Source organism: Ictidomys tridecemlineatus, chromosome 1 (genome assembly GCF_052094955.1).
Source record: "Ictidomys tridecemlineatus isolate mIctTri1 chromosome 1, mIctTri1.hap1, whole genome shotgun sequence".
Lineage (NCBI taxonomy): Eukaryota > Metazoa > Chordata > Mammalia > Rodentia > Sciuridae > Ictidomys > Ictidomys tridecemlineatus.
Genome location: NC_135477.1, coordinates 118859730 through 118886926, shown reverse-complemented (window position 1 = coordinate 118886926; position 27197 = coordinate 118859730). Strand labels below are relative to the sequence as shown.

The window sequence follows — 27197 nt, the reverse complement described above, 5'->3', positions numbered from 1 at the left end:
ATTTTTGGTAATCTAGTGTCTTCTTCTGCAGTCCTGGGGAATCATACTCAGAGCCTAGAACACTAGGCAAATGTTCTCCAGCTGAGTGACATACCCAGCCTGTGGTAGTTTCTTTTTAAAAAAATATTTGTAGGGCTGGGGATGTAGCTCAGTTGGTAGAGTGCCTGCCTCACATGCACAAGGCCTGGGGTTCAATCCCCAGCACCAAAAAGAAAAAAAAAAAAATTATAGACATTTTTTGTTTATTTTTATTTTTTCTGGTGCTGGGGATTGAACCTAGGGACTTGCATATGCTAAGAAAGTGCTCTACCACTGAGCTATCTCCCCAGCCCCTGTGGTAGTTTCTTTAAAAAATGTTTCTTGCTCAAAATGAATACCTATTTCTTATGTTTAACTTGTGGGTTATTTCCTACTGAAAGTAGGGGGATTCTATATATTTTTGCAAGACCATTTGAAACTCTAGGATTTTGCTGATTTAAGTCCACAAAGCATAAAGCTTCTATGGCAAATTAAGAAGGTTGGCTTCTAATACCTGTCTATTATAATCCACAAGAAACCACAACATAATGGAAAGGCCTACAGGTGTGTAGCATCAAATCCAACAACAGAATAAGAAATGCCAAAGTAATAATACTGATTATTCCTAAACCTTGACATTTCAAGTTATTTTTCAAAACTGTTCTCATTTTTCTGAAACTTCCACAAGGAACTCATTTATTTTATTTTATTTTATTTTTTGGCCAAGGATTGAACCCAATGGTGTTTAACCATTGAGTCACATCACCACCACCACCACCACCACCCCTTTTATTTTTTATTTGAGACAGGGACTCACTAAGTTGCTGAGGCTGGTCTTGAACTTGGAATTCTCCTGTCTCAGCCTCTAGAGCCACTGGGATTACAGACATGAGCCACCATGCCCAGGCACACACATTAATTTGGAAAGGCAGCAGAATACAACAGACACTAGTATGGCAATATGTAAATCAATGGAAGTGTAACTGATGTGATTCTGCAATCTGTATTCGGGGTAAAAATGGGAGTTCATAACCCACTTGAATCAAAGTGTGAAATATGAAAAAAAAAAATTTAACACTGAGATTTGAGCTGATCTCCAAGATGTCCTACCCAACTGGCCCTTAAATATAATGGAGATCACACCCTTTTTAGTGTCTTGAGATAAACATTTAGGCAGCATAAAATATTGCAAAAGAGGGCAATTACAGCAAAATATCACTTTTATGCTTCACTTTTTTCTTCTTTTTTTTTTTTTTTGTGATGCTGGGGATTGAATCCAGGATTTTGTGCATGCAAGGCAAGCACTCTACCAACTAAGCTATATCCCCAGGTCCTTATGCTTCAGGTGACCCCCCGCTTTAACATCTGTCACTCCAGAGCTGATGGATGGGCCAAGTAGATGGGTTTGTCCTTTCTTCATTCCTCATGTGAAGCTACCCCTTGGTCAAAGATACACAAGTAGCACTCTTCTCTGCTAGAACTTCTTTTTCTCTAGCAACATTCACTAGGTACCTACTACATATCAGGCCTGGTAGAAACTTAAGAAAAAGTCACTGGGGAAATAAAGAGAAAGAAAGAAAGAAAGAAAAAAAAGCCTCTGTTCCTGACTAAGGAGGAAAACACTCAGTTCTACCCGGAGGCCAAGTCGCATCACCTAAAGCAGTTTTTCTAGAAAACATACCTTCATCATGAGCACCCTCCCCGATGGGGATCCCAACATACACCATCACATTAACGGCATCAGACACATCTAAGTGTAGATTTGTTGTGCCAACTCTTCTATCTTCTGCAGTTATCAAGCCTAAAGGGTTAAGGAAAATATGCAAGGTGAAGGGGAAATATTCTGAAGAATCCACAGAGAGCCTAAAACTGAAAATATACTCAAGGACATTCTCAAATGAGTACCACTGGAGAGTGAAGTATATCTGTTCCATTTATCAAGAAATCCCAGGGGCTAGGGGTGTAGTTCAGTGATAGAATACTTTTCTAGCAAGCATGATTCCCTGGATTTGATACCCAGCACCATAAGCAAGCAAGCAAGCAAACAAAAAAAATCATTCTTCTCATCTCTCTTATACTGTCTAAGATTAATTTCTAGCATGAGTGATACTACCATAGAATTAATCCACTCCCTGAAAATGGTCCCTCCTTTAAAAGCAAAACAGATATGGGCATTAGGGACATTCACTATGGGCATTAGCTCAACTTACACAGCGATTTAGTTTATTTCTATACTTAACAAAATAATAGAAAAGCAAAATAGATAAACAACAACAAAAAAAACCCCAAAATATCTGTTTTTTCATTTTGCAGTTTTGAGATTAGACCCAGGGCCTTGCTAATGTTAGCAAGCTCATGCTCACTACCTTGTTGGCTCGTGCTAGGCACACACACTAACAATGAGTCACATCTCCAGTCCTTGGTATTCAGCCTTTTTTGCTGCTATTTTATCAAGTTTTTTTAAAAAAAATATTTATTTCTTTTAGTTGTAGCTTTGTTTTTATTTATTTATTTTTATGTGGTGCTGAGGATCGAACCCAGGGCCTTGCACATGCTAGGTGAGCGCTCTACTGCTGAGACACAACCTCAGAGCCTTATCAAAACTAAGAATACGTCTCCTTGAGTACAATTTTTGAGAGGAAATGGTCTAATTCCTGGGAACATATAGCTTATAGACTAGGCCCTCATACATTTTACACAAATCAGTTTGACAAAGTAAACATATTCAAAACCATCCTGGATACCTTAACTTCTGTAGTACCTGTCACTTGCCCTCAATCACCTTTACTCATGACCCTGACCAAAGATCTTCTATAAGTGAAATGAGCAATCCCCCAAAGGGTCAATTCTGGCCTCTCCCTCATACCATAGGCGTTGTACATCTTGGGTCCCAGATCAGGCCTTACAAAGTAGCTGGGTAGCCTAGAGGCCAGATTGAGCCTGCCATCTCGTTTGGTATATTCCGGCAGGGGAAGGTTCTCCATCAGATCTTCAAACCTACAAAACAGTAGGATAGAAAACTTAGCTATTATAGGGCAAGAAAGCAAAGAGGCAAAATTCACTTCTCTGGGATTATGTAATTACTCTGTGATGGCTTTGGCCAGGCACAAATCTCAGAAGATGGCCCAGACATCAACTTACCTTGTTGGCATCATGTCCCGAAAATCTTCCCCAGGAGGCCAGTCCTTGAGTTTGAGCACCATTGGCTGCCCATCTTCTGATCTTAGTCGTTCTGGAAGAGAGACAGTATTCTCATAAACATCTGTGGGGTTGGTTACTCCCCAAATTTTTCCAGTGACTATGTATGAGATAAAAGTTCTTATTTCAGATTTATAAACCTAGCCCACATAATGGACTAGATTAGGTGGGCTTTGTTTTCCTACCCACTTGCCATGTTTCTCCATTTTATAAGATTATATCTGGTTTTCTCTGAGTAAAAATGTTCCACATTCCCTATGGTCTTACAGGCTAAAGCCTGGACTATTTTGGGAAGCCATAGGATTGCCATGCAAGCTAAATGTTTAGCACCAGACAGAAAGTTCCTTCCACCAAGAGGATATGATCTGTTATTGCAGGGACAGAGCTGGCATATAGATGCTTCCCACTCTGCCATTAGTCAACTAGATATCAATGCTACTTACTGCATATTATCTCAAAGCCATCCCAGAAATCCCGAACTTTCACATCAGAAATTATAGCACAGTTCCTGCAGTTCACCAAATCCACATCCTGGTCTCCAAATTCCTGGCTAAAGGCTTCTGGCTTCCAGAGTTCAGACTTGAGCTTTTTATGTACTCCTGAAACCAGCACTGGCTGTGGAAACAATAATATAATCAGGGGGCTGGGGATGTAGCTCAAGCGGTAGCGCGCTCGCCTGGCATGCGTGCGGCCTGGGTTCGATCCTCAGCACCACATACAAAGATGTTGTGCCCGCCGATAACTAAAAAATAAATATTAAAATTCTCTCTCTCTCTCTTTAAAAAAAAGAAATATATATATATATATATATATATATATATAAAATCAGGGCCATTTAGAAAGTACTGGTAATTCCATGGCTAAAGGACTGAACAGGTAGGTTTCCTAGGGAGAGCTCTTCTCCACAAAACTATTGTTCTTTTACACTTTTAAGATTTATGGATTTTTAAAAAATATCTACTTTTTAGTTGTAGTTGGACACAGTACCTTTATTTTATTTATTTATTTTTATGTGGTGCTGAGGATTGAACCCAGGGCCTTGCACCTGTTAGGTGAGCGCTCTACCGCTGAGCCACAATCCCAGCCCAGATTTATGGATTTTAACACATCAGCTAAAGTGAATGGAAACTGATTCTACTTATTATTATATTAGATTCTTACTCTGGGAGGCATGCCACAGAAATACTTCTGTTGCTCTGGTATCTACCACTATTTTGAGGTAAGCAAACAAATTCAACACTTCCTCAAATGGTAAGTGAAAAACTACCTAGATAAATCCATAATCTCTTCCTTCCTTAAGCAGCTGCTAAAGTATAAAAATCACAATTGTTATTGCATCAGTTTATGGGACACCTTCAAACACAGACCTAGAAAAGTACTACCCTTTTCTACCCATTCCTTCACCCTAATAACACATTTAAGGATTCTCCTCTTAAGGTATTGTCAGTTCCAGTTTAATACCTTACAGTAATTTCAGCTGCCCTTTTAAGAACACAGAGTTGTGCAGCTTAGAAATAAAATGATACTTGATTGTACTTTTTCCTTTAGAAATTCCTTCATTTTAAAAATCTAAGATACTTCAAAGGACCAAGGAAAATCAACAATACACTTATTATGTATAAATCTCTCTGGCAAAAGATCTCCCACAGAAGCCTAGAATTATTCTGATAGCTATGCCAGGCAGGCAGAAGTTTTATTTTTACTTACCTGGCCTTGCTTCCAACACTCTCGAAAAATCTTCCAATTGTTTTTGTTGCTGGGATCATGGAGACACAGAAGCCTTCCATCACAGAGCCAGGAGTGTGAAGTATGGGGGTCTAGCACATTTAACCCCATCACCATCTCCTTCACTTCCTTTTGGGTATCAGTCAAGTTGCAGGCCCGCTTTGAAGCATCTGAGGTTTTCTTATTTTCTACCACTGAGGCAATGATGTGGTCAAGAAAGTTGGGTAGACTGGCCTTACTTTTTACTCCCTGCCAGACACAGGTAAGCTTGACTGAGATGCCATAAGAAAAGCATTCAAAAAAAACCATATCACAGTTGTCATTTCTAAGTTCTTACCTATCTGATTAAATTCCACAAAAGTTATCAGAATATCTTATACAATTGGAGGAGGAACAAAAAGTTGATATTTTTAGTACCTTAAATTCCTTTATCTTTGATATTTATCTTGCATTTATGAAAGGAAAGTATAAAAAGAACCCTTTGCTTCAAGAGACTTGAGACCTAAGAAATACCTATGGTATGTAGATTGCAGAGTTCACAAAATGATATAACTGATTGAAAAAGATCATTTAATTTGGGGAGGAGAGTTCCAAATTTTTTTTCTGGCCAGCGGAGATATTTCACCTAAGTAACTGAAGAGAATTATCATGCATCTCTCATCTATCTCAGCTGATAGCAAAGCGTAAGCCCACAGATGAAAGTGACATTTCTAACATCACAGAATGAAAGGGGGTGTAGATTTTGTAATATTGATAATCCTATTGCTGAAATATTACTAATCATAATCTCTATCTAAGGCATGTAACCATATAATATTCTGGAAAAAAAAATGTGAAATTAAGGGGCCGTGCTTGTGGCTCAGTACAACAGCACTTGCCTTGCACATGTGAGGCAATGGGTTCGATCCTCAGCACCACATACAAATAAATAAATAAAGGTACTGTGTTCATCTACAACTAAAAAGTATTTTTAGAAAAATTTTAGGGCTGGGGATGTGGCTCAAGTGGTAGCACGCTTGCCTAGCATGCGTGCGGCCCGGGTTTGATCCTCAGCACCACATACAAACAAAGATGTTGTGTCTGCCGAAGACTAAAAAATAAATATTAAAATTCTCTCTCTCTCTCTCTTAAAAAAAAAAAAGAAAAGAAAAGAAAAAAAATTTAAAAATAAAAAAACTGAGAATATGAACAAATACAAATAAAATAGTAATTTTTGCCAGGCATGATGGCCCAGGCCTGTGATCCCAGTGATTCAGGAGGCGAATGCAGGAGGATCTTAAAGATAAGAGGATAGCCTGGGCAACTTAGAGAGACCTGTCTAAAATGAAAAAAATTTTAAAGGGGCTGGGGTTGTGGCTCAAGTAGTGGAATGCACGTGTGAGGCACTGGTTAGATCCTTAGCACCACATAAAAATCAAATAAAGATATTGTATCCACCTAAAACTGAAAAAGATAGTTCAGTGAGCTGGGGATGTGGCTCAAGCCATACGCGCTCGCCTGGAATGCAAGGGGCGCTGGGTTGGATCCTCAGCACCACATAAAAATAAAATAACTCAAAAAAAAAAAAAAAAAAAAAAGGACTGGGTCTAATCCCCAATATGGGCAACAGGGGTTAGGAGAAGTAACTGATTTTTTTTTTTTTTAAATTAGAGAGAGAGAGAGAGAATTTTTTTAATATTTATTTTTCAGTTTTCGGTGGACACAACATCTTTATTTTATTTTTATGTGGTGCTGAGGATCGAACCCAGCGCTCTGCGCATGCCAGGCGAGCGTGTTACTGCTTGAGCCACATCCCCAGCCCCCCCTCCTTTTTTTAAGTTACTTTTGCAGAAGAGAAGCAACCCAATTGTATAGGCTCAATCACTTGCAGTTCATCAAATTTTAGGCATTAATCATAACATAGAATGAGAAACATATTTATATACTTGTTTGAAATGACCTGCAAGAAATATAAAGTGAGAGAGAGAAAAGCAAGTTGTAGAACATTTATGTAAATGGGGGGGACAGCATATATGACAATATTTCTGAAATGACACTCAAGAAACAATGGTGGTTGGGTGCAGTGGTACACATCTCCAATTCCAGCCATGCAGGAGGATTACAAGTTCAAGATCAGCCCAGGCAACTTATGGAGACCTTGTTTTAAAATAAATATAAAGGGCTGAGGATGTACCTCAGTTGTTAAATGCCCCTGGGTGTAATCTCCAACACTGAAGAAACAAAAGAGAAAGATTACCTCTAGAAAGGGAAATGGGTGGCCTTATCACTATAACTCTTTTGTATTTTTCAACTTTTTATATCTTGTGAATTCATTTATTCAATGTTAACTAAACATAACTATGGATCAAATACTGTGGTACTAGGAATATACTGGTGAATAAAACAATCAAAAGTGCTTTTAGGAAAGGCAAAAGACAGACAATAAATAAAACATAGCTAGTAAGATGGTAGTTAGTGATATGAAAACAAGCAAAGAACATAGTTATGAGTGGAGTATGGGACTGTGATAAACTTTTTTTTGGTGGGCGGGGGGCGGTTTAGTGCTGGGTATTTTATTTTTTTTGGTACTGGGGATTGAATTTAGGGGTACTCAACCATCAAGTCACATCCCCAGTCCTATTTTTGTATTTTATTTAGAGACAGGGTCTCACTGAGTTGCTTAGTGCTTCACAGTTGCTGAGTCTGGCTTTGAATTCTCAATTCTTCTGTCTCAGCCTCCCAAGCTGCTGGGATTACAGGTATGCGCCACCTCGCCCAGCCTGGTGCTGGGTATTTTTAACCCAGGGGCAATTTACCACTGAGCTATATTCCCAGGCCTTTTGCCTTTTAATTTTTAATTCTGAGATGGGATCTCACTAAGTTGCTTAAGGCTATGCTAAATTGCTAAGGGTGACCCTGAACGTGCAATCTTCTTGTCAGCCTACCAAGCTGCATGTACCACTGCGTACTGTGCCTAATGTGATAAACTTTTTTTTTTTTTTTTTGGTGGTGCTAGGGCCTCACATGTTAGCCAAGCCCTCTACCACTGAGCTACATCCCTACCTCTACTGTGATAAACTTTTAAAGAGTGATGTATAAAGAAAGGTTTTCTGAGGGTGACATTTTAGGAGGGAAGAAAAGAAGTTGATGATGAAGCCAGCCAAATGGTTACATAGGAGGAAAATTCTGGGGGAAGAAAACAAGTGCAGGGGCTGAGTTATAGCTCAGCAGTAGAGCACTTGCCTTGCACTTATGAGGTACTGGGTTCAATCTTTAGCATCACATAAAAAAATAAATAAATAAAGATATTGTAAAAAAAAAAAAAAAAAAAAAAAGAAGAAGAAGAAAACAAGTGCAAAGGCCCTGCAGAGGAAGCATGCCAGGTTATGTTCAAGAAACAGCAAGCAGGCAGGTATGGCTGAAGCAGAATGAACAAGAAGGAAAGAGGGGTAAGGTCAGAGAAGTGAGAAGAGGCCTAGAAAGAGTCAAAGACTTCTAGTACATTTTGAGGACTCTGTTTAGCTTATGAAAAGAAATAGGAAGTTCTTGGAGGATTTTAGGCAGAGGGAACATGATTTGACTTACATTTTATTTTTAAAAAGACCACTTTAGCTGCTGTGTTGAAAATAGACAGTGGGCTGGGGTCGTGGCTCAGTAGTAGAGTGCTCTCTTAGCACATGTGAGGCCCTGGGTTCAATCCTCAGCACCACGTAAAAATAAATAAAATAAGGTACTGTGTCCAACTACAACTAAAAAATAAATATTTTAAAAAAGAAAAGAAAATAGACAGTAACGGGCAGAATCTATTTCTCACAGAATTCTGGTGAGGAATTTACTTCAAAAATTTAGGCAAGAGAGGATATCAGCTCAGGTTAGTAAGAAAGGTGGAGCTGGAAAGAAACAGGTAAATTCTGAATATATTCTGATCAAATAAAGGGATTTACTGATAGATTGATATGAAATATAAGCAAGGAGAAGCTGGGCATAGTGCACATTGCCAGTAATCCCAGAAATTCAGGAGGCTGAGGCAGAAGACTAGCAAATTCAAAGCCAGCCTAACAACCTAGCAAGTCTTTAAGCAACTTAACAAGACCCTGCCTCAAAATAAAAAAATAAAATAAAAAGGACTTGGGATGTAGCTCAGTGGTTAAGTGCCCCTGGGTTAAAACCCCAGTACCAAAAATAAATATACGAGAGGAAAGTACCAAATGATTCCAAGATTTTGGGGACAAGTAATTGAAAGGATAGAGATGCTACTAACCAAGAAAGGGATACTAAAGAAGTGTAAGTATATTGGCAGAAGATCAAGAGTTCGTTTTAGATGTGTTAAAGATATAAGGATATCTATAAGATATCCAAGATAGTAACATTATAAATGTACTGGCTAAGTTAAAAAAAATTAATGTCTGAGGGGCTGCGGACATAGCTCAGCTGTTAGAGTGCCTGCCTTGCATGCATAAGAACCCGAGTTTGGTTGCCAGCATCATAAAAAAAAAGTCTGAAAGAAAATCAAATGGATCAATTTATTGACTTTTCCACTGATGACTAAAATATTTTAATGTTTTAATTTTACTAACTTCCTAACATGGTACAAAAGGTTCACTACTTAAACAGATCTCAAACACCCTAAAACTTAAAAGAGATATGATGTCAGCTTGATAATATAGAGAACACAAATCACCCACATGACCTCTAACCTAATTATCAGATCTTTGATGGTTCTTTCATAGAAAAGCAGCAAAGCCTAGAATTGTAGAGAGGACACTTACCGATGAGGATGTAGAGAAGACTGGGGGGAAGGGTATGCCTGAATCCAAGGGGGTTTGAGGAAGTTTTCCGGGTCCGGAGTGAAGGAGGTCTCGAAGGCTGGAGCCTTCAGTTTTGTTGTTGGAGGCAGTGGGACCCAGTAACAGACTGTTAAAAAGCTTTGGAGTCAACGGAGAGACCTTTGCAGTAGAGTTGAAAGAGTCCAGCCCAAAGGGTGAATGAGATTCTTTATTGAGCACCGATCTCAGGGACCCTGCTTCTGTAAGAACATAACCAGTAATAGCTTTAGGCACAGCAAGAAATACCCATCAGACAACTGACTCCTAAAAATCAGCCAAGCGGAAGGGGCAAAAGATGCTCTCTTTTACCTGACAAACTGTGTAAGGTTTGTTGGGACCAAACCTGACAAGCTATGAATATGGGAGATCTCAGGGCCAAAGAGACACTCTCCTATTTCTTCCTTTCTTTTCCAGATTTGGATTACTTTTGTTTCCATCCACTTCTCTTAACCCTCATTTTCTAAAACTGTTTTTCAAGTGGGTTTCCAGGGGACAGGGATATAGCATAGCTCAATGGTAAAGTGACTGCCCAGCATGCATGAGGCCCTGGTTTCAAAACTTAACCACCAATACCCCCCCCCCAAAAAAAAAAGAGAGAGCGAGTGAGTGAGCTACTCAGGTGGGTCACCAGAACATGGATATTGGAACCATCTGGAGTCCCTGTTAAAAATGGAGATTGTTGGACTGGGGTTATGGCTCAGTGGTAGAGTGCTTATCTTATATGTGTGAGGCACTGGGTTTGATCCTCAGCACAATATAAAAACAAATGAATAAAGATACTGTGTCCATCTACAACATTAAAAAAAAAAAAATGGCGATTGTTGGAGCTGGGGTTGTGGCTCAGCGGCAGAGTGTTGCTTAATACGTGTGAGGCACTGGGTTGGATTCTCAGCACCATATGTACATAAAGGAATAAAATAAAGGTCCATTAAAAACTAAAAAATATATATTTATACTTATTAAAATACATATATATACATAAACACACACACACACACACACATATATGAAATGGAGATTACTGGTGTTTTTGGCTGAAAAACAGAACCTCTGGGAAGCTTGCTAAAACTTTGCTTCGGGCTAGAGTTGTGGCTTAGTGGTAGACCACTTGCCTAGCATGTGTGAGGCACTGGGTTCGATTCTTAGCACCACATATAAATAAATAAAATAAAGGCCTATTGACAACTAAAAAAACAAAAACAAAAACAAAACAAACAAACAAACAAAAAACCCCCAGGAAACAACAAAAAACTTTGCATCAATTCTCACTAGGGAGGCCTGAAGGTGGGCCCGGTTATATGTCTTTAGAAAAGGTCTATTTCTAGAAAGAAATTGAAAGAGATTCCCTCATTTGTGTGATTAGCCAGAAAAAGCAAGACGCGTGTTTCATTAATGTGTATGGTAATGTGTGAATCTGAAGAATCCCAGAAAAACCTTCAGGTTCCTCCCATAGGAAGGGCAAAAGGTGTTTACCTCACCTTTTGTTTCTTCTTTAGCCTTCTGAGTTGCTAAATCTGCCAACCAATGCAGGGCAGAGGAGGGAGGAGCCGTGTCAGGGCACGGGGGCCTGATGGCTTTTAGCTCACTATTGCTATTTGATGCTGAACTGTCTCCCTTCAGGGGCTCTTCAGATCTGATGTCAGTGCCCTCAGGTTTGGAAACATGGTCAGTCTCTGGTGCTGTGACTGTTGCAGTTCCTCCTCCACCTGAGAAAGTAGTTTCGTTTCCAGAAGAGGCACTAGGGTTTATGCTGGGAAGCTAAAGCATGGAAAGTTAAAAGTACTTGTTAAAAGTGTGATTAAAGTTGCTGGTTTAGGTAGAGAAAATTAAACATGACTAGTAATGGCTGCTGAAAATAAATAGGTCTGGAAGAATAATTTGAAACAGTCCCATAAACTGTTATTTTACCAATTTTTTAATTTGATGTATATAGTTGTACTATGCACTAGAAACTGTGCTAGGTTCTGTGGAAAATACAGTGATAAGACTTAAAGTTTATAATCTAAAATAAAGATTTAGCATGCCCGAAATAATTTCCCCAATGACATATTGGTGATTAAAACTCATTAAGTTCTTCTGGGGGTTAAATGAGATAGCATATAGAAAGGGCTTAGCATAGTTCTGGCACACATAAATGCTTAATAAATATTATCACTCTATTACATTACTGAATTTTCCAAATTATTTGCTCTGATATAAAACCTGGCTAAAAATATATCTCTAGATCTCTTAGCATCCATCCCTGTGCCTCTTTTCAAACAAACATGGTATTCCGAGAAAGACTTCAACTGCTTGTTCAAAATAGTCACCATCAAACCAGAATGGCCCGTCTCTGAGAGGACAGTGAGAAAAATCACTACCTCTCTGGAGGATTACGATTGCTTTGAGGGTAGAACCAATCCAACTCTTCAAATTTCTGTCCTCTGTACCTAAGATGAACCCATTAATAGGACCATGTACCTTCTCAGACAGGACTGAAAAAAACCACAAGTATTCCTAAAAACCTTTTCTGTAGTTTTCACTCATAAAGACCCTGAGATACAGACCTTGACAAGATACAGAGACTCTCCATGCAATTTATCAACCAAGAACTGGTTTAAAGATGAATGAAAAGAAACCACACCTTAAAAATCCCTTCAGTAAATTTTTTGGGCTCTCTACAAAGGTTTCCCCATTCCCTAATTCCTCAGAAACCTTGTAAAAGCCTGGACAAACACTGTTGAAAATGGGGCATATTTCCTGTCAATAAGAATTGAAATTTCACTTAGTTATACCACACATACCACTTTACCTGTGACATCCCATTGGTGACAGCAGGTCTCAACACAGATTTGTTTTGCCGACTGATACAAGGGCAGTTTGCTTTAATTCCCCACTTGCCCCGGGCAGCATGTACCATGTCTCCAATATTGTAAAGAGCTTGGAAAAAATATAATAATTAATATTGGAACACTTGTATGTGAGACATATTTTGCTAAGAACGTTCTTTATATTATTTCCCTTGATCCATACCACATTTCAATGTGTTAACTGCATTTATCCTTAATTTTTGATGATCAATTGAAACTAAAAGAAGTTAGATCATTTGCTCAAGTACATAAAGTTAGTAAAAGGAAGTATTAAGACTTCAACTCACATATATAGCCCCAAAATTCTTAACCACTGAGCCACACTCTCTCTCCTCTATTAAGAATTAACAAGATTTCCTTCAGAAGATCTTGAGGGGTATAATCCTTAATGATCTCGAGTACAAACATTCTGAATTATATATACATTTTATTGTAAATTATTATTATTATTATATTATTTTTGTGTGGTGCTGGGGATTAAACCCAGGGCCTTGTGCATGCAAGGCAAGCACTCTATACCAACTGAGCTAAGTCCCTAGCCTGCAAATTATCTTTTTAAAAAAGGTGAAGAGCCTGACATAGTGGTGCATGCCTGTAATCTTAGTGGCTCAGGAAGCTGAGGCACTAAGCAACTCAGTGAGACCTTGTTTCTAAATAAAATACAAAATAGGGCTGGAGATGTGGCTTAGTGGTCGAGTGCCCTTGAATTCAATCTCTGGCTCCCCTAAAAAATAAAAATAAAAAGGTGAAGAAAAAATAGATCAATGTAAATTTTACACAAGTACATGTATAACCATGCTAAAACCAGCAGGGAACAGACATCCTACCACTGTACCCAGGAAGCCCTTAATTGAAAACAATGGAGATACCCCCTAAAGCTTCCTTTAGGAGTAGATGGGCAGTGGTTTGGCAAAATCAGAACTCCAATACATGTATGTGAAAGCTGGAGATAGAACTTCTGGAGGAATCACTGCAGAAAACTGCAATTGTGACATAAATATCATCATTTGTTCTTACTATTAAGCTAGCCAGCTTCCTCAAGGGTTCAAGGGGTTTGATTACCTTCAGCTGGATTATTATAAGCCTAAAACCAGAGATCTTTCTGGAACCCTAGGGACTGGCTTTTTCATTCTAGTCCAGCCAACCATAGGAATGTGAAATGATATCTAGAAACCCGATGAGCTATGTCTTATGACCAGAAAGACAGTACAGAATATGCAGTTGCTGCATGCACTACATATATATCTAAAGATTCAAATTCTGAGAAATCTGGTGAAGCTTTTTTTTTTTTTTTTTTTTTGTGGTGCTAGGGATTGAACCCAGAGCCTTGTGCATGAGAGAAAAGCACTCTACCAACTGAGCTATATGCCCAGTCACCCCCCCCCTCCTTTTTTAAATTTTGAGATAGGGTCTCTCTAAGTTGCTAAGTCTGGCCTTGAACTTGCAATTCTCCTGCCTCAGCCTACAGAGTTGTTGGGATTAATGGTATGTGCCAGTAGGTTCAGTTTAGGCTTAAAAAAACAAATAAAATTAAAAAACAACCAAAACCCCTCACCAAATTTTATGGAATGTGAATATTTCAATTAAAAACACTTTTTTTTTCCCAGACAGGAATGGTGGCATAAGCTGTAATCCTAGTTACTAGGGAAGCTAAGCCAAGAGGATCCAAATTCAAGGCCTGCTTGGACAACTCAGGGAGACCCTGTCTCAAAATGAAAAATAAAAAAGGGCTTGGGGGTGTAGGGTGTAGCTTAGTGGTAAAGTGCCCCTAGGTTCAATCTTCAGTAGCACAAAAAACAAAGAAAGAAAACCCCCAAACACCAAAAAAGCAAAAAACACTAGGCAGAGGCAGGAGGATTCCAAGTTTGAGGCGAGACTCAGCAAATCAGCAAGACACTGTCTTTATAAAAAATATAAAAAGGGCTGGGGATGTGGCTCAGTGGTTAATTGTCGCAGGGTTCAATGCTGGTACCAAAAACAAAACCCAACAACGTACCTCTTTTTTTTTTTTTCCCATTGCTTATATTCGAACCCAGGGCCTTATGCATACTAGGGAAAAAAAAAAAAAAAGATAAGAAATTTCCTTACCTGTGCCAGGGATGATCTGTGTGGGCATGAGATTCTCCGGTTCATGTGACTGTCCCTTTGCACATTTTAACCAGGAGAAAACCTCTTCATCACCCATCTCCTCTGTCTCTGAAACAGAAATGAATGATTTCATTTATTTTATTAGGCTCACAAGATGGATCCCTCTTAGTGAGACAAAGCTTCAAAGACTTAAAGGTAAATTTTCTCATGGTGAAAGAAGGTAACAGCTAACTTTAAAAACACCTGCTTTACTCTGATATAATTTATATAAAATAAACCAACAATTTAAAATGGTACCTCAATGAGTTTCAACAAACATTCATTCAGTTGTACAAACTCTGTTACAATCATGATACAGAACACTTTTATCCTATATCTTGAGCTAATACTCATTGTTGAATTTTAGCTACTACTGATCCATTTTCCTTCCCACATTTTTATTTTTTTTTGGGGGGGGGGCGCGGGTATGGGGAATTGAACTCGGGAACTGAGCCACATCCTCAGCCCTATTTTGTATTTTATTTAGAGACAGGGTCTCACTAAGTTGTTTAAGGTCTTGCTAAGTTTCTGGGGCTGGCTTTGAACTCCCAATCCTCCTGCCTCAGCCTCCCAAGCCAATGGGATTATACGAGTGTGCCACTGTACCTGGCCACTGATCCACCTTTTTTTTTTTTTTTTTTTAGTTATAGGTAGACACAATATCTTTATTTTGCTTATTTTTTTTTTTATGTGGTGCTGAGGATTGAACCCAGTGCCTCACATGTGCAAGGCAAGTGCTCTGCCACTGAGCCACAACGTCAGCCCCTCACTGATTCACTTTTTAATACTAAAGTTTTATATTACTAGAATTTCATATGAATGGAAGCATACAGGATGTAGTCACTTGTGTTGGGTTTTACTCAGCATACACTTTTGACATTCATCTGTATTTCTGTATTGTTTGTACCAGTAATTTTTTTTTTTTTTAAGTTGAACCCAGGGCCTTGTATATGCTGAGCAAGCACTCTACCACTGAGCTATATCCTTAGCTCTTTATTCTTTTTGGGTGTATTCTAAGGTATGGATATATAACAATTTCCTTATCTATCATTTAGTAGACTTTTGAATTGCTTCCAAGCTATAATGAGATAAGTGGTTATAGATATGCACGTACAAGTCTTTGTATAGGCATGTTTTCATTTCTTTTGTTAACAACCTAAGAGAGTGAAGCTAATCATATGATTGCCTAGGTTGACCTCGAACTCATCATACTCTGCCTCAGCCTTCTAAGTAGCTGGAATTTGCAGGTGTGAGCTACTACTGTGGGGTTGATTTTTTTGTGTGTGGCGCTAGGGATTGAACCCAGTGTCTTGTGCATGCTAGGCAAGCACTACACCACTAGTACCACCAGCCCTCTTGATCTTCCTTTTTGGATCTTTTGCTCATTTTAAAACTTGGTTGTCTTGTTATTGTGCTGTGAGAGGTCTGTAGGTATTACAGACAAAATTCTTTAGTGAATATGATTGATAAATATTTTTTCCCAGTCTGTGGTCTCTCATTTAATTTTCTTAAGAGTGTCTTCTGAAGAACAAGTTTTTCTTTTAAGTCAACTTTTACATATATATATGTATATATATTTAGCTGTAGATGGACAGAATGCCTTTATTTTGTTTATTTTTATGTAGGGCTGAGGATCGAACCCAGTGCCTCATGTATGCCAGGTGAGCACTCTACCACTGAGCTACTGCCCCAGCCCCTGAAGAACAAGTTTTAAAATTTGATATTAAATTTTTTTTTTTTTGCTTTTCATGTCCTGAGAAATATTTGTCTAACTCAAGAACACAAATACTTTCTTCACCTTAACCTTTAAATTTAGGACTATAGTCCACTTACAGTATTTTTTATAATGATTACTTACAGCATTATGGCAAGTCTTGGAATGAACGCACAGGACAATCCTTCAACTCTGTTTTTTCTTTTTATATTCGGGTTATTCTAGGTTTTGCATATCATATACAATTTTAGGCAGTACTGGGGATTGAACCCACGGGCATTTTACCACTGAGCTACATCCCCAACCCTTTTTATTTTTTGAGGCAGGGTCCCACAAGTTACCCAGGCTGGCCTTGAAGTTGTGATTCTCCTGCTTCAGCCTCCTGCTTCAGTCACTGGGATTAAAGGTGTGGACCACCATTCCATGCCCTATGGCATTTCACTTAAACTTTACTTATTTATTTGTCATTTCTTCCCCATATTTTTTATTAGTACATTATAATTATACACAATGGTGAGATTGTGTATAATTTGTACATGCACCCAATATAATTTAGCCAATATCATTCTCATCACATAAATTTTAGAATCAGTTTATCAATTTCTACAAAAACACCCACTGGGTTTTTGATTTTGAATTGTTTTCAATTATACATTATTTTAGAAGAACTGACATCTTTGTATTCAATCTGTACATGAATATAGTACATATCTCCATTTACTTATTCTATGTCTTCTATGGATATGCTACATTTATCCCTAAGGTGTTTTTTTTTTTTTTTTTTGGTGGTGCTGGAGATTGGCCTCAGGCAAGCATTGTACCACTCAGCCTCAACCCCAGCCCCATTTCATGTTTTTTTTTTTTTTTTTTTTGTACCAGGGATTGAACCCAGAGGTGCTTAACCGCTGAGCCACATCCCCAGACCGTTTTATATTTTATTTAGAGACAGGGTCTTGCTAAGTTGCAGAATCTGGCTTTGAACTTGGGATCCTCCAGTTTCAGCTTCCTAAGTCACTGGGATTACAGGTGTGCACCACAGTGCTCAGCTAACTTCATGTTTTGATGCTATTCTAAGTGATACTGATTTTAAATTTCAATTTCTAAATGTTGACTGCCATCACTTAAAAATAAGATAGATAAACAGATTCTGTAGGTTGACTTTTCTATACATTTCTTAGGATTTTCTGCATAATCATTCCATGTGAGATTAATCATTTTTTCTTTCCAATCTTATGTCTTTTATTTCTTTATACTAATCATTCCAGCACAATGATGACGACTAGGAATTCTGAAAGTGGACATCCTTGCTTTCCAGTCTTTCCAATTATGTATGATGCTCCTACTGACACTGGAGTGTTTTTCCAACTTTATCATCCTTTCAAAGAACATTTTTAAGCTTTTTTTTTTTTTTCTTTTAACTGTGCTTGCCATCCTAAGACTTTAATACCACATATACTATATGTCTGCTTATGTACTGTGGTCCTCTGGACAGGCATGAACCATTGTCACACATGTTAAGCAACCCTAACTGAAACTTTATGTGTGCTCAAAATTTCTTGGGACTTTCAGAGGTTTTTTTTTTTCTTTTCAATGCTGGGAATCAAATCCAGGACTTTATGCATACTATGTGAGGATCTACCACATATTCCTAGCTCTCAGATTCAAGATTTTCAGATTAGGAATGTTCAATCTGTAAGGTCTATGGTAAACACTACAAAATGTTTTTTAAAAAAATCTAAAATTGGAAACATTTTTGTCTCAAGGGTATTGAATTAGGGTTAGTCAACCTGTAACTTCTTAGATTCCCCTTCCCCTGAAAGAACCAATTCTCACCATTTGAGAATACATGATCTAATTTGTTGAGAATCTAGTCTATCACTTTAACCAGTTGGCCATGACCACTGCTGTTTGCTGAGAATCTTGAGAAATGTTTTTTTCTGCATTTCTTGAAATAATTATGTTTAGTGTTTACTGATAATAAATTGTATTGATTGATTTTTTAACTGTTAAATCTATACTCATGAGAGATATTGGGGGCTCTAAGTTTCCTTGCTTGTTATATCTTCATCTGGTTGTGGTATTAGTGTGTTGTAATGCTAACATCATAAAATGAGTTAGTGTTTTCTCCTATTTTCTGAAAGAGTGTGAGTACAATTGATAGTATTTTCCTTCTGAAATGTTTGTTATAACTTACCAGTAAAACCATGTGGGCCATAAGTTTTCTTCATTGGAAGTTTTTTTTTTTTTGGTGGGGGTGGGTACCAGGGATTAAACTCAGGGGCACTCAACCCCTGAGCCATATCCCCAGACTTATTTTGTATTTTATTTAGAGACAGGGTATCTCATTGAGTTTAGCTTAGCACCTCACTGTTGCTGGAGCTGTATTTGAACTTGTGATCCTCCTGTCTCAGCCTCCCTCAACACTGGCATTACAGGCATGAGCCACCACGACTGGCTTCATTGGAAGTTTTTTTAAACTACAAATTCAATTTATTTGTCCTCCCTTACTCACTACTTGGGACTGAACCTAGGGACCCTTTTTATTTTTGAGACAGGGTCTTGCTAGGTTGCTTAGGCTGGCCTTGAACTTGGTAATCCTTCTGTTTCAGCCTCCTAAGTAGCTTCAACTTCTTAAAATATTGTTATTCAGGTAATGTATTTCCTCTTTTCTCTCTCTTGGGATTGAGCCCAGGGGTGTTTTATTACTGAGCTACATTCACCACCTCTTTTTTATTTTTTATTTTAAGATAGGGTCTTGGGGCTGGGGTTGTGGCTCAGCAGTAGAGTGCTTGCCTGGCGTGTGCGAGGCCCTGGGTTCGATGCTCAGCACCACATAAAAATAAATGAATAAAAATAAAGGCATTGTGTACAACTAAAAGAAATAAACATTAAAAAAAAAAAAGATAGGGTCTCACTAAGTTTCACAAGGCCTCACTAAGTTGCCCAGCTTGATCTTGAACTTTCAGCCTTAATTTCCTTTTTTTAAAATATTTTTTTAGTTGTCAATGGACTTTTACTATTTTTATTTTTTATTTATTGATACGCTGTGCTGAGAATTGAACCCAGTGACTCACACATGCTAGGTAAGCTCTCTGCCACTGAGCCACAACCCCAGCCCCAATAGCCTTAATTTCTTAAAATACAGTTGAGTAGCCTCAACTACTTAAAATAAGGTTATTCAGGTAATCTATTTCTTCTTAAGAGAATTCAGATAGTTTGTATCTTTCATGGAATTTGTTATATTTCTTATCAAGTCTATTGACATAAAGTTCATAATTTTATTTATTATCCTTTCTAATTTCTGAATGATCAGTGGTGAGGTCATCTCATTCTTTTTTTTTTTTTAAATATTTATTCTTAAGCTTTAGGTGGATACAATATCTTTATTTTACATTTATGTGGTGCTGAGGATCCAACCGGGTGCCTTGTGCATGTGAGCACTCTACCACTGAGCCACAACCCTAGCCCTCATCATCTCATTCTTAATACTGGTAAACTGCATATTTTCATTTTTTCTAGTTTCTTTAGGCAAATGAGACATTTCTAATATAGGTGTTTATTTGATAAAATTCCCCACATTAGCTGCATACCACATTGTGGATGTTCTTATTTTCATTCATTTCAAACATTTTCTAATTTCTCTTGTGATTTGTTTTTTGACCTACAGGTTATTTAGAGTATGTTGTCTAATTTCACCAAGCTCCAACCCCAGCCCTGTTATTTTCTTGTCAATGAACTGATTTCTACATTATACCTACCAATATTTATTTGCTCTTCCTTTATTATTACGAAATGACCTACATTATACTTACTAATATTTATTTGCTTTAAAGTGTACCTTGTCTGACATTCACAGTTAACTTCTTTAAAGTCATACTAGCCATGGATATAATTTTCCATCTTTTTTACTTTTAAACTGTGTCTTCACATTTAAAGTAGGTTTCCTATAAGCTGTTTTCTATTTGTTATAGTTCATTTTAGTTTCATTTTTCTTGACTTCTTTTGAATTACTTGAAATTTCCCCACCAGTATTGGGAATTGAACCCAGGGGTACTCTACCATTGAGCTACAACCCAAATCCTTTTAATTTTTTTTTTTTTTTTTTTAATTTGAGACAGGGTCTAGCTAAGTTGTCCAACTAGTCCCAAACTTGTGATCCTCCTGCCATAGCTGGGATTACAATCACGAACCACTATGCCCAGGTTTTACAAATCTGCTAATTAAAACTAAATAAAGAATTTGTGACTTTTATGTTTCTGGGCACTGATTTTATTGTAATCTCTTAAAAAGAGATGTTGGGCTTTAGTCTAGTGTAGTTAAGTAACTTGCATGTCAGTTTGATTCTTCTGAGGCTTGTTTTACACTTTGCTATGGCAGGTCCAGAGAAGTTTTCATTCTGGTGCTATATTAAGTCCAGTATTAAGGTGTTGTTCTTTTGGACTCTACCAAGTATTTCCTTAACTCTGGTTGATGGGAATACAAATTGTAAGGTCTACAAATTACTCAGTTATTTACTAAAAGTTCACTCTTGGGCCTTGAGGAGTTTCATCTCATGCATGTGCAGATCAGTATATGACAAAAAATTGAAGGGACCTCTGTAGATTTCTCATGTTCTCTCTGCAGCTCCCTTCTCTTCAGATCTACGCTTATTCTTCTCAGACTCGGATCTCTGTCTCAATGTAGTGAGGTTGCCAGATTCTGTTTTAATTCCCTTTCCAGGGTTACAGCCTGGAAAATGGCCCTAGGTAGTAAGCTAGGATAATTGCAGGAACCACCGACTCTCCCCTTCTCTCAGGTATCATAGTCCCACACTGCCTAATGCTCAATATTTGAAACTGATTTATCTATGTTATCCTGTTTTCTTTTTTTTCAATTTGGTACCAGGGATTGAAGTTAGAGTGCTTAATCACTGAACAACATGCCAGCAATTTTTATTTTATTCATTTTATTTAGAGACAGGGTCTCACTGAGTTGCTTAGGGCCTCACTAAGTTGCTGAGGCTGGCTTTGAACTTGCAATTCTCCTGTCTCTGACTCCTGAGTTACTAAGATTACAGACATGTGCCAATACATCTGGCCAATTATTATTTTTTGAGAGGTGGTTTTGCTATGTTGCTTAGGCTGGCCTCAAACGAATGGGCTCACGAGATCTACCCACTTCTGCTCCCAAGTAGCTGCGCTTATAGGTGTGTGTCACCATGTCCAGGTACTCAAAAGGTTAAACGTATAGTTATCCTATGACCCAGTCATTCCACTTTCAGGTGTATAACTAAGACAACTGCAAACATATGTCCACACAAAAACTTATATACAAATGTTTACAGTGGCACTATGCATAGCAGCCAAAAGTGAAAACAACCCACATGTACATCAGTTGATAGAAAAAACAGTACTATATTGATACAATGGAATACTGCTTGGCAATACAAAAAAATAATTAAGGGGCTGGGGTCATAACTCAGTATATCGCTCACCTCGCACATGTGAGGCACTGGGTTCAATCCTCAGCACCACATAAAAATAAAATTAAAGTATTGTGTCCATCTACTATAAAAAAACATTTTCAAAAAAAAAAAATTAAGGGTTGGAGATGTAGCTCAGTAGTACAACTCTTGACTAGCACTCATGGGCTCTGAGTTCAGTCCTGAGTACTGAAAAAAAAAAAAAAAAGACTGAAGAACTATAAATGGATGAAACTTTAAAGCATTATGCTAATAGGCCAGTCACAAAAGATCAAATATTTTATGATTCAATTTACATGATATGACCAGAATAGGCAATCCTACAGATAGAAATTAAATTAGTGGTAGCCAAGCTGGGGGAGGTAGGAATGGTGAATGGATTCCTAAAAGATATTAAATGGAATTAATGGTGATGTTTACACAATCTTATGATTTAAATCATTTAATTATACATTTTAAAAGGGTAAATTTTATGGTGTGAATTATACTTCAATAAAGATATTTTTAAAACCAAACAGAACAAGGAAAGATGAGGAATGATCCTTCTTTCCTGGCTTTTTTTTTTTTAGCCTTCCCAGATAAACTGAGCATTGGAAATTTTAAGGTCTTACAACAAAGACAAATGGAACTAAGCAGTACAAGCTGATTACTCCTTCAATTTCTAAGTTTCACAACTCAACTGATACATAAAGGTTCCCTTTAGAATTTTATCAGACAATATTTGCTCACCACTCCGTGGACGGCTTTTCCTGAGCCGGTAACAGTCAAGGCAGACCCCAAATCCACATTTGCGACAAACCCAATGGATGTTGAACAGAGTTGTTTCACATACATCACACATCTCCCGCACACCACGCACAGCTCGCTTCCATGCAACTTTCTCTGGTGGAAAGAGAAAAATAATAATAATAATGTTAATATTATAAATAATAAAAATAATAATAATGTTGGCACTGATAATGCTAATCACTAGCAAAAGACCCTGATTAGCTGATCCCTATTCAAACCATTCTGTCTAGTAATAAAACTCAAAAGATTTATGAAGTTTGTTTCTTTCTTTTTTGAAGGGGGTACTGGGGATGGAACTCAGGGGTACTTGACCACTGAGCCACACCCTCAGCCCTAATTTTTTGTATTTTATTTAGAGACAGGGTCTCACTGATTTTCTTAGCGCCTTGCCGTTGCTGAGGCTGGCTTGAAATTCCTCCTTGCCCCTCAGCCGCCCAAGCTGCTGGGATTACAGGCATGTGCCACTGTGCTCGGCTGAAGTTTGTGCTTCTATAATTTTAAGAGGAGGAAAAAAATATATGAGGAATGTCTAACATTTCAAAGGTTTGTGGTAATACCAGGTTATGATAGCCTGGTGTTAATGCTACATGTTGTCACTTAAGACACTACAAAATTTTAACCTGGGGAAAGCTTTAAGTAAGAAGATTTGTCTCTTGAAATTTAGGACATGATTTCATGTATAGTCTTTCCTGGTCTGGGGACAGTGTATAGTAACTATAGATATGGAACTACTATAGTAGTAGTATTAATTATTATTAATTAGTAGTAGTATAATTATTAATTATCTTAATAATTATGGGAGTTCTAGGTAAAAATATGGTAGGTAGTCCACCTCATCTATTCACAAACCAGAGTATTACTTTTTAATACAAATATGTTTAAAGCAAACTAAAAATATTCAGGATAAACCAGCTGGGCATGGCAATACATGCCTGTAATCCCAGTAATATGGGAGGCTGAGGGAAGAGGATTACAAGTTTGAGGCCAGCCTCAGCAACTTAGCAAGGCCCTAAGCAATGTAGCAAGGTGCTGTCTTGAAATTAAAAAAAAATAAAAATAAAAATGGAGATTCAAATGTGTCTTATGGTACCTGTGTAACAAAAAATGACAGGCAGGGAAGGAACCTCTATTCATTGCTGGTAGGATTATGAAATGATAAAATTATTTTGGTAAGTTTTTTTTGGTTAATTGTTAAAGACTTGAAAGAATAAAGTCTGCTGGATATAGTTAAGGCCTCAGCTATAGTTACTACAAAAAGAAAACTTATTGGTCTTAATTCATTCACAGAAAAATGTCATCTTCCACTTTCACCCTCCTTTAAAGTGAAAGAAAACAGTTTACAATGAAAAGTATCTGGAAACAAGCAAGAGAATGTCTTACGGTGTGGCTCCACCATCATCATGGCCTCCTTCTCAGACATTACAAGCTGACAGAACTGGTCCCCAACATTGGCCAGAATGTATTTTGAGGTTTCTAGGTCTATCCCTTCTGCTAGGGAGGAAGAAGGAATCCACAAGTTCATGGCATCAGGGTCACTTTGCTGAGGGCTTAGAAACCCCTCCACACGAAGCACCCCCTTTCGAGTGAAGATCAACCTGAAAAAAGAAAAGTAGACAGTCAAATACCGTTGTCCTTGGGATCCAAGGAGGTTTGCTTTCAGGCCACATCCCTGCCCTGCCCCAGCTACCAAAACCTGTGGTTGTTTAAATGCCTCATTTAAAATGGTATAGTACTTGCATAAAATCTATGTATGTCCTCCTATATACTTTAAGCCATCTCTAGATCACTTACAATACTTAATATAATGTAAACACTATGTAAATAATTTTTATACTATATTAAGAAATAATTAACAAAGAAAAGAGTGTTTACATGTTTAATACACACACAGTTGTAATATTAAATATGTTTTCAATCTACAGTTAGTTAAATCTGTGGATGTGAAACCAGTAGATATGGAGGGCTAACTGCACATGTTCTCAGCTAATATGAAGGCTTAATACTTAGCAGGTATTGATTCTTTAGAAAGCTGTCACCAGTTTTTCTGTCTACCTGTTCTACACCTGCATCCATGCCACTGAATGTGAATAGAAAAAAATAAAGTATCATCATCACATTTTAAACTCATGTATAGGGCTGGGGATGTAGCTTAGTGGTAGGGCACTTATCTACCATCTGTGAGGCCCTGGGTTTGATCTACAGTACCACAAAAAATAAAATTAAAAAAAATAAATAAATAAAATTCCTGTATACCTACCTCAGGAGGATTCCCTCTCCTAGATGCCTATTTTCATACTCTCCTTCTTTTCATACTTCTGAAATTACATTCCCTGTGAGAACCTCACTTCCTGTTCTACTGGTACAAGCCAGAAGAGAATGTTCACAAGCTCCCATCCCACATATTCCAAAGTGTGGATACTCTCCTGCAAATGGGCTCATGTTCTTCATTTGATTTCCTGCTCTGAATGAGGTTCATTTGAAAGTTAATATCTTCACCTACACCCTAGTCCCTTTTCCCCAACCCAAAGGCACTCCCCTCCACTAATTTTTCTCTTTTCTATATCATCTAGCTTTTTCTCTACCAATCTTTTTTTTTTTTCTTTTTTTCTTTTCTTCATACTGGACACTGAACTCTGGGGCACTTGAACACTGAACCATACCCACAGCCCTATTTTGTATTTTATTTAGAGACAGGGTCTTACGCTGTTGTATAGGATGGCTCCTGTCTCAGCCTCCCGAGCCACTGGGATTGCAAGCATGCACCACCAAGCCTGGTTCCAATTATCATTTATTAATGCTCTACAAAATCAGCATTTAAACTTGCTACAATAACCATTACAAAAATACTCTCAACCTCACATCCTCCTCCATGTTTTTTGGCTTGTTAGACCCAAGTTTCCTTCAAGTCTGCTACCATTTCCTTTACGTTTTCCCTAATCCAGTACAATAAGACATTCTGCCTACCAAACTACCAAAACTACTTTTGACAAGGTCATTTCATCTTGCTATCAAAAGGTCACTTTCAGTCCTTACCTAACACAACCTGCCAGCATTTGACATAGTTCCTTATTCCTTTCTGGAAGTGCTTTCTTCAGTTGTCTTACTCTTTCTCTCCCTCTTTTGTACCAGGGATTGAACCCAGGGGAACTTAACCACTGAACCACATACCCAGCTCTTTTTAAAAATTTTAATTTGAGACAGGTCTCCCTGAGTTGCCTAGGGCCAAAGTTGTTGAGGTTGGTCTCAAACTTGAAATCCTTCTGCCTCAGCCTCTTTGAGTCGCTAGGATTACAGGCATGTACCACCGCACCGACCTTCCTGTTTTTCTGTCCTCAGTGGCTGTCTTTTCTCAGTCCCCTTTACTAATTCCTTTTAATACTTCTCACTTCTGGAGAATGCCAGAGCTCAGTTCTCAGACTGCTTCTGGTCCTAAGACTCTTTTTTTATTTTTTATTTTTATTCTTTATTTTTAGATGGACACAATATATTTTACATTTATGTGGTGCTGAGGATCGAACCCAGTGCCTCGTTCATGCTAGGCGAGATCTCTACCACTAAGCTATAACCTAGCCCTGCTTCTGGTCTTTATCTACATGCTGACTCCTGAGGTCTCAATTTAGACTATGGGCTTTAAATCCCTGGTGATATCTAAATTTGTATCTCCAGGTTGAATCTCTTCCCTTAACTCTAAAGGTGTAGATCCAGCTGTTATTTCAATCTCTCCAGCTGGGAATTCTTTCATACTTCAAATTTAGCCCATCAGGTAATTCTGAGTACTCTGCCTTCAATAGTCTCTCAACTTCTCTGTGCTTCTCCCCTTGCCCTCATATATAGTCTATTCCCACAAAGGTAGTCAAAGCAGTGGGTGGTAATTGGGAATTGAAACCAGGAGTGTATTACTACTGAGCTACAACCCTAGTCCTTTATTATCTGTTTTGAGACAGGGTGTCAGCAAGTTGTCCAAGTTGAACTTGTGATCCTCCTGCCTCAGCCTCCCAAGTAGCTATTATTATAATGTGCACCACCATGCTCAACTTAAAGTGACATTAATCAGTGTTACTCATCAGCTCAAAACCTCTAATGACTTCTTTTTTGTTTTTTCGAATAATATCTTATTTATAGTAAAAATCAAGGCCCTTAGAGTAGCCCCATTAAGTCTAGACTCATCATTAATTCTTTGATCTCAACTCTATTACTCCCCTTGCTTACTCTCTTTTAGCTATACTAGTTCTATGGATGTATCAAGAATATTCCAGTCTCAGAATGACAGCACTTGTCTGGAATACTTGTCTCCTGAGTAATAACTGTGTGGCTTTATTCTTTCACCTCTTATAGGTCATTCCTTAACCTGCTCTTTCTCAGATCACCTGGTTTAAAATAGTAGCCTCTCTAGCTTACCGAAATTTCAATCCTCTTTCCCGCCTTTATTTTTCTCAAGTTACTAATTGACATAATATTTACTTAATTTATTTTTCCTCTTATTGTCTATCTGCTTTTTTAATTCCTCCCCC

General features: G+C 37.9%; 1 protein-coding gene across 3 annotated transcripts in view; it reads right to left on the bottom strand.

Annotated features, from left to right (window-relative positions):
- Positions 1–27197, bottom strand: part of Kdm3b (lysine demethylase 3B) — a 77837-nt gene that overhangs the window by 10262 nt on the left and 40378 nt on the right. For all 3 annotated transcript variants that reach the window (XM_078045836.1, XM_078045842.1, XM_078045838.1), the window contains 11 exons: positions 24067–24281; positions 22627–22779; positions 14684–14791; positions 12538–12665; positions 11225–11504; positions 9690–9946; positions 4924–5190; positions 3660–3831; positions 3160–3250; positions 2885–3015; positions 1700–1819 (listed from right to left, as the gene is read on the bottom strand). In XM_078045836.1, coding sequence (XP_077901962.1) covers positions 1700–1819; positions 2885–3015; positions 3160–3250; positions 3660–3831; positions 4924–5190; positions 9690–9946; positions 11225–11504; positions 12538–12665; positions 14684–14791; positions 22627–22779; positions 24067–24281 — 1922 coding nt within the window. The remainder of the gene's footprint in view (positions 1–1699; positions 1820–2884; positions 3016–3159; positions 3251–3659; positions 3832–4923; positions 5191–9689; positions 9947–11224; positions 11505–12537; positions 12666–14683; positions 14792–22626; positions 22780–24066; positions 24282–27197) is intronic.